This window comes from Leuciscus leuciscus (assembly GCF_965113295.1).
Source record: "Leuciscus leuciscus genome assembly, chromosome: 6".
In the NCBI taxonomy this organism is placed as follows: Eukaryota; Metazoa; Chordata; class Actinopteri; order Cypriniformes; family Leuciscidae; genus Leuciscus; species Leuciscus leuciscus.
This window is the reverse complement of record NC_138730.1, coordinates 19,378,117-19,392,410: the sequence shown is the minus strand read 5'-3', so window position 1 is coordinate 19,392,410 and position 14,294 is coordinate 19,378,117. Positions and strand designations below refer to the sequence as shown.

The window sequence follows — 14,294 nt, the reverse complement described above, 5'->3', positions numbered from 1 at the left end:
AATTAAATAGTCAACTTAAAGTATGACCAACTTAAAATATTAAATAGCATGTGTTTTTGCTCAAAGCATGGGGACTTATTATGACATAAATATTTCAATTAGTATACAAAATAAAAATGTTCTACATCAATATTATCTAATGTTAATGCTCAGCTTAATGATTATTGAACTTGGATTCACCAGTAAAAAAAAGTAAAAAAAAATTTAGTTTATCAAAATTATTATATTATGTTTGATAAAAGAACAGACCAACTTTAATTGTTAAGTTGATACAACAATAAGTATAATCAAAAAGGTTTTCATGCTGCATGAACTGCAAAAGGTCAACAACAACAAAAAATCATGTTCTTCAGCATGATTTGAAAATCATCCAGAAAACATCTTGAGCTTTGATGGAAGCAAGCCAATCACAATCTCCAAGGCTGTTAAACTGTGAGGATTGATGCAAGAAAAGCATTATGCATTCTTAGACTTATTCCACAATGTTATTAACATGCCTATAACAATAACCTTCTACAAAAAGTACAAACAAGCAGGTTTTGATAATGTAATCCAGAACTATCCCACAAGATAAAATTGTTATTACCTGCATACAGCAATATCATCCAGAAAGATATGGCCGCACTTGACATGATTTTAGTTGTAAACAGACAGGAGACCTAAAACAAGCTCTGAAGAAGACAGGGCCGCTTCGTAAAACACCATTACCGCCAGAGACTTCCTTAGCTCGTCTTCATTCATCTGTGTTTAGGACTGACTGGCTTCAGTGGGTTCACAGCAAGTTTTAGGATTATGTTAATGCACTTACATGTGTAATGAACTGGTGTGAAGCCAGGGACGGGACAGGTCCCAAAGGCTAATCTGAGAGACTCACGCATCCACACCTTATGGACTTCAAATGCTCTGATAAGACCGATCTAAATGCAGTTATTAACTAATCTTAAGGCATCTTTCTTCACACAGCTGAGTTAAGGTTGCTCTGTGCCTGCTCAAAATTCTGAGTAAAGATGAAATACAGCATAAAAGACAGACTAAATTATGCCTGCTCTGACCCGCCTAAACAATATACAGATAAAATGGCTGTGTAAATGCATTTATGCCACCTCTGAGCAGCATTAAACAGTGTGTGTAAAGACACCTACTTGCCTTCTGTGCTGCCACCTTTGCAGAGTAAATTTGTAATTAGACAGTAGAACTTATAAAGCCATCATCCACTATTTAGATTTGAATGAAGATTATTTTCAAATGATGAGTTGGTGATTAAGTTTATTTTATGGTTTGAGGTAGGCCCACAGAATGTTATTTTGCAACAAAACGGTCATGGCACATATAGGGTGGATATTCTTAATCACCCTTTTACCTGTTGCGACAAAGTTGGAATTAGAAGCGTGTTAGAAAGAAATAGCCTTGAACACCGGCGTGACTCGCGAGACAGAATACATACTGTAAAGAAAAAGATAACATGTGGTCACTGTATAGGCTAATTCACATATAAAGTGTGTAAAATTATAAATTATGTTCGAACTTTTGACTATTCGAAATTTTGTTAATATTTACAATTTTATTTATTTATTTATTTACTATACATAGCCTAAATAACATAGGCTACATATTTACATTGAAAACATCATATTTAATAAAAATTAATAGTTCAATTAAATATGATGTATATAATCATTCATAAATAATAACTGTACTTGTGTGTGCATTGTTGAACTTGAAGCAGGGATTTCCATTCACCAAATAGGCAACTACATTACCCATAATGCTACGCGTCTTATGGACAACGTCGTTTCGCATTCATTGTTATTAATATAATTATTATTGTTTATAAATGAAAATAATACATTATTAACTTTCATTAAATTACAAGTTATACATAGGAGTTATTCTCGTAGGATGAATTCGCTTTATATGTAAACCAATGAAACAGGAAGACCTTTCGCCTTTAGCCAATGACAAAACAGCTTGTTGAGACGTCGGAGCCCTGGACGATGGAAAAAGGACATACTACGCGTCTTATAATCTTATAATTTTGTTTGTTTGTATACAAAGGCAAAACAAGACACCTCTTCAAAACACCACCGCATTTTTAATCTTTTTAAAGGTAAGACTGGAACTGAGAAACAAGTCGCTCTTCGCGGTTTGCCATGGGCCATTTTAGGGTCGTTTGTCAACGCACTCCTGTTGTGGAGGGGCCCTGTGGGAGCATGACATAATGGGGGGCCGTAAGGGGTAGTTCACTTCAGATTTGCATTGTTCTCATTTGCATTGCACTAGATTTAGTAATGTATGTACAATGTAATGCACTCTGACAGTATTGTAATGTGTTTGTTTCGTTTGTGTAATTTTCCTCACCCAGTGCAAGACTGCAAGCAAAACGTCATGATATATGACGCTGTCAATGCTTCGTTCTGTCTGAAGTTACTAACTCCACATATACTATAGGCTCGGCGTGTGACATGATTACATTATTTTGACAACTGAAAGCGCTGGTAAATGCATAATAAACTATAATCGTTTATTCTAAATTTGCTCCAGTATGGGCCAAAATATGCCCCATAGTTTTTCTAGTTAATAGATTTTTGTTGTTGTTGTTGTTTCCACTTTGAAATGAACCAGAGATGATCTCTAGGATTTACTTAACACAAATGTACCATTTATTTGTGTTTAAAATTTATTTATTTTTTTGTTTTGACATTTATATTTCCATTATAATGTATGTGAAAGTTTAAATAAATAATAGTATGTATTTTTAAAATAATCATTTATAGTGTATCCTGACTGAAGGAATAGGTTCATTTGTAAAATATTTATTTAAGGGTGAAGATTCTGAAGTTAGTCTGTGATAAGCAAAATATGTTTTTCAATAGATGGAGGCGATGTGAAACCATCATATATTGTTAATTTGTTCTTATGAGTCATTCTGAATGACTAGATTTAGCAATATTCATAATGAATGCCATGACAGCACACATTTTTAAAATTGTAATACATAAATTGCCATACATACAAAAAGCAGCAGGTTGTACTCCAATGTAATACAATACCTATAAACAGATTAATGCAAAATAGTTGAATACATAAATGTATTTGTTTACCCCAGTTTTGCCCAAGTACTAAAGAATCAGTGTTTGTGCATTGTAAGTCTGTTTTTCAGCTCTAAAAATGGAAGTTTTGTGTTGAAAACCCTAAACATGAAGAAGAAAGTCAGTCCATCCCAGCAGTCGAAAGTGAAGGATATCAGTAGCACAGAAACACAGGAGACAACATGTGATGGACCAACGGCGTGTGATGCCAGCAGCGATGTTGACCTGGCCAATAAAGATTCTTCGCAGGAAAAGAAGCATCTGCAAATATCCCAAAGTGATGGCTGTTTCCTGAAGTTCTTGAACGAAGACCGTCAGAAACTGCCATCATTCTGTGACATAACTCTAATGGTCAGTGGGAAGATGTATCATGCCCACAAGGTGGTTTTGGCTTTTGGCAGTGGCTATTTTCATGCCAAATTCAGTGAAACCCCCGAATTGCACCATGTTACCATTGATAACATAGAGGGCTCCACCTTTGGACACTTGCTCAACTTCCTGTACACATCTGAATTTGAAGTTTCAGAAAGCCAGATTCCTGCTCTGACCGAGGCTGCCTGTTTTCTGGATATGATGGAAGCTGTAAATCTTTTATCAAAGTGGGTGACACCAGCTCACGCTGATGAAGTCAGTGATGTTCAGCGGGTTCCCCAGGAGACCCCAGATGTCCCGCATGTCCAAACTTCAGTAGGAGCCAAGTGCTCCTTTTGCAGTCGCACATTCTGCTACAAGAAATCTCTGGAGAATCACCTGGCCAAGACGCACAGCGCTGATTGCCATGTTGAGGAAGAGCAAAACATGGCAAGCTCATCCGCGGTCACTACCCGCCGATCTGGCCGTCAGAGGAGGACCCCTGCTAAATTTGAGAGCCAGGAGAGCGGAAATGGCCACGCACTGTCTGGAAAACCCAGTCAAAAAACTCCAAAGGATGACGATGCTACCTTTGAGGAGCAGGAGGAAGAGGATGACGAAAGTGAGGAAGAGCAACGGAATGAGCAGGGAGAGCAAAGTATTAAGGAGGGGCGAGAAGAAACCTCCAGTGCTGTGGAGGTCGAGGAGGCAGAACGTGAAGACGGTGAGAAGCAAGAGGAGGAGCATGTGGCTGAACTCAGTGAGGCCGGAGAGCAGACCGAGACCCAGAAGGAGGCCGAACCGAGATCAACTCGTGCTGTTGAGGAGCAAAGCCAAGCGACGGAGGTCACCGCTCATGTCTTCCCGGAGGGACTGGCTCCCATTGTGGTCCAGAGCGCTAACAAAAAGACTCTGAAGTGTCCCAAATGTGACAAGACCTTTGATCGCATAGGTGAGAACCGTAAAGGCTGACGGATGTAATCGGTGACTTCTCTTAATTTATTTTCACAATACATTAATAATGCAGTTCAAATATATTAAAACTGTAAAATATTATTACAGTTTAAATCTTAATTCAATAACTATTTTCTGTAACACTTTAGTTTAGGGTCCAATTCTCACTATTAACTATTTGCTTATTAGCATGCATATTACTAGGATATTGGCTGTTTATTAGTACGTATAAATCACATATTAATGCCTTATTCTGCATGACCATATTATACATCCCTTAATCCCAATAGCTAAACTGAACTACCGTACTAACTATTAATTAGGAGTTTGAGGCAAAAGTTGTTGGTAATAGTTAATAGTGTGAACTGGACTATAAACTAAGTGTGACCCTATTTTATATTATAATATGTTTTAAAATGTAACTTATTCCTGTGATCAAAGCTGAATTTTCAGCATCATTACTCCAGTCTTCAGTGTCACATGATCCTTCAGAAATCATTCTAATATGATGATTTGATGCTCAAGAAACATTTATTATTATTATCAGTGATGAATACAGTCAAGCTGCTTAATGTTTTTGTGAAAACTGTGATATTTATCACTTGTATACTTACTGAATAAAAGTATTACATTTAAAAAAATAAATAATTACCGATCCCAAACTTTTGAACGGCTGTGTGCATAATATGACGAGAATACACCTCTTCTATGATGAGCATGTTTTTAGTTTATTAATTAAAGTGTATATTTGATATTTTTGACCATAAAGTCAAAAATGTCAGGGCAATACTACTGACTGTCCTGATATTATAAGGAGGAAGTAGTTTGCATTTCTTTTATTATTATTTGGATAAAAAAAAGAAAGAAAGATTAATGCCATTTTGTTGTTCATGTAATAGCTTTGTCTTAATAACTGCTTTGCTTTTCCTCATTTTGTAGGTAAATACGAGAGTCACACCAGAGTACACACCGGAGAAAAACCTTTCCAGTGTGACATCTGTCTTCAGTGCTACTCCACCAAATCAAACCTCACTGTGCACAAGAAGAAGCATGACAGTGATACGCCCGTCCAGAGGAAAGAGCACAAATGTCCCTTCTGCAACAAGCTTCATGCCAGCAGGAAGACTCTCAGCAGACACGTGAAGAGGTGAGTGGGGATCCCGTCCCAATCCCGGATTTCACTGAATCGGAATCAGAGGAAAGATTGTGACCATTTCTAAGCCACAATTTCTTCCAGTAAGCTTTTGAAATTAAAACATATTTTGGTATCCACATATGTATGTATGCCTTTGGTGAGCAGCTGAACAAAACAACAAAATCTGAGTAATTTATTAAATCTTGGGTAGGTTCACAGAGAAATCCTAAAATGGCCTGGACAGTTTTATTGGCAACTTCTAGAAGTGGTTAAAAATGATTCCATTTCAAGCAAGTGATTCTGGTTCACAGTCGCTGATTCAGCCAGTTTGAATAATAGAGAAAATGAATCATTCTCCTGTTTTGTGTCACTATTTGTACCGCAACGAGAATGGACAAAAAGAAAGAAAACCAGAGGATTATGTGAAGTGGTCAGACACAAGATTATAGCCAAGCATGGACAATCTCAAGGTTGCAAGCACATCTCCATAGACCTTGATGTTCCTGTTTTCACCACACATAATGTTATCAAGAAGTTTAATGCCCATGGCGCCGTGAGGGAAACCTTGATGCAAGATTGCAGCAAAAAGTAGCTGATATCTGCAATCTGCCACACACATTCAAGCCGAACTTCAGACACAACGACAGTCTCAACTCAGCGAAAGGGGATTCTACTCTATAGGAGAGCCGGGAGAACCCCGCTTTGCGCTTGAACATGCCTAAATATTTCAGGGAGAACGTCCTGTGGACAGATATTATGACTGATATTACCCCAACTTTGAGAAAAATGTGCATTTCAAATTTTAACATATGAACGAATTACCAAATGTGTGTTCTTATGGGCTTCATTTTCTTCATGTACAATATCATTTGATATCATGAAATGTGACTTAAATCAGAACAAGAAGTTGGTTCATACCATCTTTTCGAGGTATGACTTTCTTCTGCAGAATACAAAGGAAGATATGTTGAGGAATGCTGGTAACCAAACCGTTATAACCATTATATGTTTTGACCATACAATGGAAGTCAATGGGACCAACATTCTTCAAAATATCTTATTTTGTGTTGAAAATGAAACTCATACAGGTTTGTAACGACTTGAGGGTGAGTAAATGATGCCAGAATTTTCATTTTTGGGTGAACGATCCCTTTAATAGATGGCAGTTATGTATTCTGTGTCTACTAAATGAATAAATGCATTTCCACAGTTATTAACATTGTAAACTTAGCAAATCTTTAGCTGAAGGAGTAACTGTAAATTTGACATCTTTCTCTCTTTCTTACTGCTGTAAGTTCATTTCTCTATATTTTGTCCTCTTTTGGAAAGTTGTTGAAACGCTATCATGAATTTTTTCTTTTCCCACTGAAGAATCATGTTTGCTGTAGTCACACATTTACCACTTTACAAATTCACCCATCTATGATGACTTCCGCTTCTGAGAATCCTGGAAATAGACAGCAAATGTGTTTTGCTGTCACTTGCTGTAGTTTCCAGTACATCTTCTGAACTGTTGTTTTGGTGATGAAATGCACCTTGTCTGCTTACAGATTTCACCCTGACCACCTCCAGGAGTTTCTCACTCAGAAGAAGAAGAAGAGTGAAGGCTGGAAATGTGACGTGAGTCATTTGCCTTATTTATTTTTATACACTACATTCAAATGACCACAAAAAGCTGAAGTGAAATTCTGTTTGCAAACAATTTTACAGTTGCCTGTATCATTTCTTTAACATTACAGATCTGTCACAAGTCCTTCAGTCGTCGTCCCCATCTGGAGGAGCACATGATCTTACATTCACAGGACAAACCCTTCAAGTGTGCCTACTGCGACGAGTACTTCAAGTCACGATTTGCCCGGTTGAAGCACCAAGAAAAGTTCCATTTGGGTAAAGCTTTACCTTTCTTTTTTGTGCTAATGAACAGCACCAAAAGCGTTTAACTTGTATTGGACCCAGAGAATTCCTTTAAAGGAACACTCCACCGTTTTTTGAAATAGGGCTTATTCACCTTCTTTCCCACATTTAGATAGGTGGGCAAATGCATTTTTGTCTCAGTGCATGCATTGTTTTAGTTTGACAGGGTCGGCGTGAGCTTAGCTTAGCATAATGAATGGAATCCTTTGTTGCCAGCTAGCATGTCCTGAGTAAAAGTGATATAAAAAAATAAAAAAACCTACCTAATTACTTCTTGTGGCCTGCGTATTCACAACAAGTACAAATAGCGATGCAGATTAACACTAGGTGATTTCCTAGGCAGATATTGACTTATATATTAAGGACTATATTAGGGGGAAGCACAGGCGAAGCACTGCTACTTGGGCGTGATATCTCTGCGCCCAAGTAGCAGTGCTTCGCCTGTGCTTCCCCCTAATATAGTCCCATGTCAAAATCTGCATAGGAAATCGCCTAGTGTTAATCTGCATCGCTATTTGTACTTGTTGTGAATACGCAGGCCACAAGAAGTAATTAGGTGTTTTTTATTTATTTTTTTATATCACTTTTACTCAGGACATGCTAGCTGGCAACAAAGGATTCCATTCATTATGCTAAGCTAAGCTAGCGCCAACCCTGTCAAACTAAAACAATGCATGCACTGAGACAAAAATGCATTTGCCCACCTATCTAAATGTGGGAAAGAAGGTGAATAAGCCCTATTTCAAAAAACGGTGGAGTGTTCCTTTAATGTTGACAAAATGTCCAATATCCAGGACCCTTTCCTTGTGACATCTGTGGTCGTCAGTTTAATGACACAGGGAACCGCAAACGTCACATCGAGTGCACACATGGGGGGAAGAGGAAATGGACCTGCTTTCTGTGTGGCAAATCGGTTCGAGAGAGGTAAGAAGCTGCTGTTATGCTCAAAACACTGATATTACCAAACCTGTATGCCAGTGCGATAATGGTTGGGTGTTTTATTCAAAAACAAGCTCTCTCAGCTTATCTTTGAACATATTTTCAGGACAACCCTCAGAGAGCATCTGAGGATCCATAGCGGGGAAAAACCTCACCTGTGCAGCATCTGCGGACAAAGTTTCCGTCACGGGAGCTCCTACAGGTCTGTGAGAGTGCCGAAATACTACATACAAGAAACGTGGTTCACATAAAAAAAAAATTCTGAGAGAAATTGTGCAGATGAATAGTTAAGCAAGCTTCTATGAACATATTGAACTTTAATTGCATATATGCACATCTTCTGTTTTTGAAGGAAGTCTCTTATGCTTACCAAGGCTGCAAAAATACAGTTAAAACTACAATATTGTGAAATATTATTAAAATTTATAATAACTTTTAATATATTTTAAAATGTAATTTATTCTTGCAATTCAAAACTGAATTTTCAGCATCATTACTCCAGTCTTCATTGTCACATGATCCTTTAGAAATCATTATAGTTTTATTTATCACCAGTGTTTGTTACCTGATGTTTTGTCTATATTTTAGGCTTCACCTTCGTGTTCATCATGAGGACAAGCGCTATGAATGCGAGGAATGTGGCAAAACTTTCATTCGCCATGATCATCTAAAGAAGCACAAAAAAATTCATACAGGTATTTTTCAAATTCAGTCAAATGGATGTCAGCCATAATGTGATGCCTTAAATGTCTAGATGGATGGATGACTCACTAGGATTTAAAACTGTCGACCCCCCCAAAAAAATGATCACCCTCATGTCTTTCCACACCTGTCTGACTTTCTTTATTATGTGGAACATAAAAGAAGATACTATGAGGAATACTGGTAACCAAAGAAACTCTCTCGGCTCCCATTAACTTCCATTGTATGGTCAAAAAATATCATGGAAATCAATTGGAACTGAAACTGGTAACCAAAATGTTCATTTTTGGATGCCCCTCATTTTGGACTATCCCTTTAAGGCCAAAAACAGTGAAATCCACCTTAAAACTTTTAAACGAAGCTTTATGTGCTCTATAAGTGTGTATTGTAGGATTATAGTCTTGTAACATTTGTTTTGTGTAGGCGAGAGAGCGCACCAGTGTGAAGAGTGTGGAAAATGCTTCCGCCGTGCCGATCACCTGACTGTCCATTATAAAAGCATTCACCTGGGAGAGAAGATCTGGCGAAGGCATGTGAACTCACACACACACACACACACACACACACACACACACACACACACACACACACACACACACACACACACACACACACACACACACACACACACACACACACACACACACACACACACACACCAATTTCAGAAACAAAAACATTGTTTTTGTGACGATACATGCAGTCTTTGTTATGCAATACAAAATAATGCCCGCAGTTGATGTTGGTTGTGTGAGATCTGTGATGTCATGATCATGTACTGTAATTTGACAGGTATAAAGCAGTGTTGCATCAGTGTCAGGTGTGCAAGAAAGAGTTCAGGGGGAAGACCAACCTCATGTCACATTTCAGAACACATTCAGGTAAAATACACTATACACTACAAATTAATACCTTTATTCAGCAAGGATGCATTAAAAATAATCAATAGTGACAATAAAGACATTTATAATGTTAAAAAAGATTTCTATTTCGAATAAATGCTGTTCTTTAAAATAAAAAATAAAAATGTATCACGGTTTCCACAAAACAGACGATGATAAGAAATGTTTCTTGAGCAGCAAATCAGCATCTTAGAATGATTTCTGAAGGATCATGTGACACTGAACACTGGAGTAATGATGCTGAAAATTCAGCTTTGTCATTACAGGAATAAAACATCAAACAGTTATCATAAAAAAATGTTTAAAAAAAAGTCTTTACAATAGGTTTTTACTGTCCTTTTGAGCAAAAAAAATGCAGCCTCGGTGAGCATTATAGACCTTTTTCAAAAAGATTTAAAATTCTTGCCGACTTTTTGAACTGTAAATCTTTAATGGCAAATTCGTGGCATTTCTGCTACACAGTTTTTTCTGATCCGATATTTCGCTGTCCTCAGGTGAGAAACCCCATCGGTGTGTGATCTGTAACCAGACCTTCCGCATCAAGAAGACTTTGACCAAACACATGGTCATTCACTCGGATGTACGCCCTTTCAACTGCCCGCACTGCAGTGCTACCTTCAAGCGTAAGGACAAGCTGAAGTACCACGTGGACCACGTTCACAGCGCCCGCCTGCTCGACCAGCAACAGCAGAACATGCCTGTGCCCGCCGCTAGCAAGCTGACCGAGCCGTTGCCGTCAAACGAAACACCCAAACCATACCACACCGCGTCTAAGACTGTGCTGCAGAGTGTGGCGGCTGATGTCTGCGTTCCCGTGACACTCGTCCCCGTCCAGATGACTGAGGACACGGTGCACGGGGCGCCACACGGCGTCCAGCAACAGCAGACGGGCTACCAGTCCGCCACTGACCTAGTGTTCTTAGAGAAGTACACCCTCACGCCTCAGCCCACCAACATAGTGCACCCAGTGCGGCCGGACCAGATGATGGACCCTCGAGAGCAGTCGTACTTGGGCACACTATTGGGACTGGACTCGGCTTCATCTGTACAAAATATGTCTAGTGCTGAACATACTCATTAATTCGCAGCACATCAGTGCTATTACATACACGTTATTCTTCACATCACATGAATTCCTTTTTGGTCTCTTTGTGCTGTTCTCACAGACATGGTTCACTCTAAAATGCATTCACTATTGTAATTCAAAGCAGAAAATAGTTTGGAACGACATGACGGAGAATAAATAATGACAGAATTAAAAATGTTCCTACCTTTAATAATTGAAGTGAACAGCTGATAATGAATTGAGGATTCTATCATCCACATCCACTATAAACTTTGACTCTAAATGGAATCTGTGTGTAAATGTCTCCTTTATAAGCCGATTGTGTTCATATATCTGACAGATAACTGCAGTGCTGATGAGTTATTATATATGTGTCAAATCTTCTCAAGTAATTCTCCACCCCTAACCAAAGTAAATGATGAAATGAGCGCACAGCTCTTTTGCTTGTGTTCTTGTAAATAAAGCATCCTGGAACTCTTGAGTTCAGGAAGTGATTTTATACTGCTTGTTCTAGTCGTTTGTTGTGTTTTGGGTTTTTTTTTTGTCTGGCTGTTCAGTCACATGGTGGGATGTTGGAAAAAAGTTTTAGAGACAACAATTATGACCACTTTCTTTGGGAAACCAGTTTTATACTGTTTGCTGTATGAATTATATCTGTTTAAACCTGCACAGCCTGACATAGGAAATAATAGTCTGAAAAAAAAAAACACTTTCTTTTTAATAGAATAGTTTATTGAACCTTTCGACAAAATCTAAAATAAAATAAAAACAACCTAAGTTTGCATGTGTTTTATGTTGAGTATCATATTAATACTTCAGGCTTTTATTGCTCATGCATTAGGATTTAGTAAGAAAATGCGATTGGTGCTGTTGCTGATATTTATGTGGCCACAAAATAAGATGAAATTCTGATAACTTGTAATGTAAATAAATTCATCTTTATAACAGTCCAGCAGACTACTGACACAATATCAGTTAACACTCTATATCTCCCAATCATTTCTTTGTTAGATGATGTTTGTTCTGCAATTATTTAGTTTTCCAACAGCATTTCCTGTCCACAGTTTGGATATATTCATGCAGCTCTCCGTTTGTCCATTCACGATTCACTGCGCAGGAAACCAGCTCAAACACATGGATAAGATTACAACTAAATCTGACCTGTGACACACAAAAATGAATACATAGTTGACAGAGTTGCACAGTAAAGTCAGCAGTAGACCAGAGCTAATGTGGTACATGTTGGAGGGACAGTATTTGCCCATTTCAGTCTTTCGAGTCACACTGCCTCCCTGTGGTCAAATATCAGCAGTTCTCTTGTTCAACAGTTGAAAGTTCAGAGCCTTTATTGTCATATGCACAGTTCCCTGTACAATTAAATTATTCTGCTTTCCACAAGAATAAAGTATTAAGATAAGAAGTAACATGTAAATTACAAGTATAGGCAACAAACAGTGCAATAATAGTGCAAATATAGTACAGTAGCCTATAGTTGTGTAGTCTGAACAGGTCGCATGCGGAATATGAATGTGACGACAGTAGCCTATGATGAGGAGTCCGTGTTGAAATATTTTTATAAATAAATAACTTAATTTAAACTTAAATAAATTTTTATAAATAAGAAATAAAACTATTTCTTAGACGTCCTGCATTTATATATGTAGCCTACCTTTTGCCAGTTTGTGTTGGGGTGGGAACTGGGAAGAGTCTTTAATAGCGGAACTGGCTCTTCTGTGGACTCTGCGGTGGAAGCTAGATGTTCTGCAAGGAGGGTAAAGGTATCTAATGATGCTCTCAACAGTCTTTACCACTCTCTGTGGGCACTTACGGTCCATTTCTGTGGTAGGCTACTACCGTACCACACTGTGATACAACTGGTCAGGATGCTCTCAATCATCAGATCCTTCTGTCCACCCTCTCATCACTGGGCATCATAGGAACTCCACTTGACTGGTTTAAATCCTTTCTAACAGGAAGGTATTTCAGGGTTGTCTGGAGAGGGGAGGAATCCAAAGCACATCAACAGATCATGGGAGTTCCTCAGGGTTCAGTTCTTGGGTTGTAATTCTTTTCCAAATACACTACATCACTGGGATCCATCACACAGCCACATGGTTTCTCCTACCATTGCTATGCTGATGACACGCAGCTGTACCTTTCATTTCAACCAGATGATCCCACAGTAGTTGCACAAATCTCAAGTGGTCTGGCGAACATCTTGGATGAAAGAACATCACCTGCAGCTCAGCCTGGCAAAGACTGAGCCACTCTGTCTCTACAGCATGATTTCACCATCCAGTTAGGTACATCATCAATTACCCAATCATTTTTTCATGATTACATGTAATCTCACAATGGCATTAAATTATATATAATTGATTCTCTCTAATACTTCTTTTTATCTTTTACATTTTTCTTTCTATAAAAGTCTAGTGCTTATATCCGAATTATTATTTGAATTATCACTCAGTGACTCATTTAACCGTGTATTTCTGTCTTTGGAAGGCTTTTGTCTTTTTAAAACACATTAAAATGTACAAATTCACATCATTTCATATTTGCATGCAATGCAGGGATAATTTCTTTCTCTTTGTATTTTTATATCAATATTGTACAAGATCATCCTATTCAAATCAATGTTATCAATAAGTTAGGTCAAAAGTAATCTAAAAGTAATCAAAAAGTAGTCTGATTACATTACCTTAAATGTGCAATGTAATGGATTACGTTACTAACTACAATTTGTGTCATGTAATTTGGAATCAGTACTGACTACAATTTGAGAGTAATCTACCCACATGATAGACATCTGGTAGGATTTGTTGATCCAAAGCAACTCTGAAGTTCATCTTTTTCACATTTGACGTGTTTTTGTGTCTACTGTTATTTCTTTGGTTCCCAATCTGGTGCTTAATTAAAAGTGCGTGTCTCTGCCTGAAAGTTGGCATCAAGAACACTGAGGCAGAATACATACCCATGATGATCTTTTTTTCATACAGAAACAAATCTCCATCAGTTGCCAAATATCCACCAGAAACATCTCCAGATGCTCCTTTAAGGGTGTTTTTCCTTAGTTTTCTGATCTGATGTGGGAAATTACATTCATGTGCATGTTTTGTCTGTGTATTATTTCTGTTCTTTGGATCTGAAGTTAAAATGATTCAGTCACTGCTTTGCTATCCTAATGCTGCACAATTACTAAATCTAGTTCGTTAACAACCACTCTTGTAGGTAGTTAACTA

The 14,294-nt window shown here is 37.9% G+C and overlaps 1 protein-coding gene across 1 annotated transcript; it reads left to right on the top strand.

Moving 5' to 3' along the window:
• The first annotated feature begins 1,953 nt into the window (after nucleotides 1-1,953).
• Nucleotides 1,954-11,551, top strand: zbtb41 (zinc finger and BTB domain containing 41). The gene is made up of 12 exons (XM_082173780.1): nucleotides 1,954-2,107; nucleotides 2,363-2,495; nucleotides 3,149-4,392; nucleotides 5,334-5,541; nucleotides 7,080-7,149; nucleotides 7,269-7,416; nucleotides 8,238-8,367; nucleotides 8,489-8,584; nucleotides 8,971-9,077; nucleotides 9,508-9,613; nucleotides 9,877-9,965; nucleotides 10,481-11,551. Exons 3-12 carry the CDS (start codon nucleotides 3,198-3,200, stop codon nucleotides 11,065-11,067), a joined length of 2,736 nt encoding a protein of 911 aa, XP_082029906.1. The 5' UTR covers nucleotides 1,954-2,107; nucleotides 2,363-2,495; nucleotides 3,149-3,197; the 3' UTR covers nucleotides 11,068-11,551.
• The last annotated feature ends 2,743 nt before the right edge of the window (nucleotides 11,552-14,294 follow it).

Bases quoted from the DNA above. Each gene is read 5' to 3' on its own strand.
- zbtb41 (XM_082173780.1), top strand. From the start codon at position 3,198: ATGAAGAAGAAAGTCAGTCCATCCCAGCAGTCGAAAGTGAAGGATATC. The intron at 4,393-5,333 runs GTGAGAACCGTA...CTCATTTTGTAG, and splicing joins CAAGACCTTTGATCGCATAG to GTAAATACGAGAGTCACACC. The intron at 9,614-9,876 runs GCATGTGAACTC...GTAATTTGACAG, and splicing joins GGAGAGAAGATCTGGCGAAG to GTATAAAGCAGTGTTGCATC.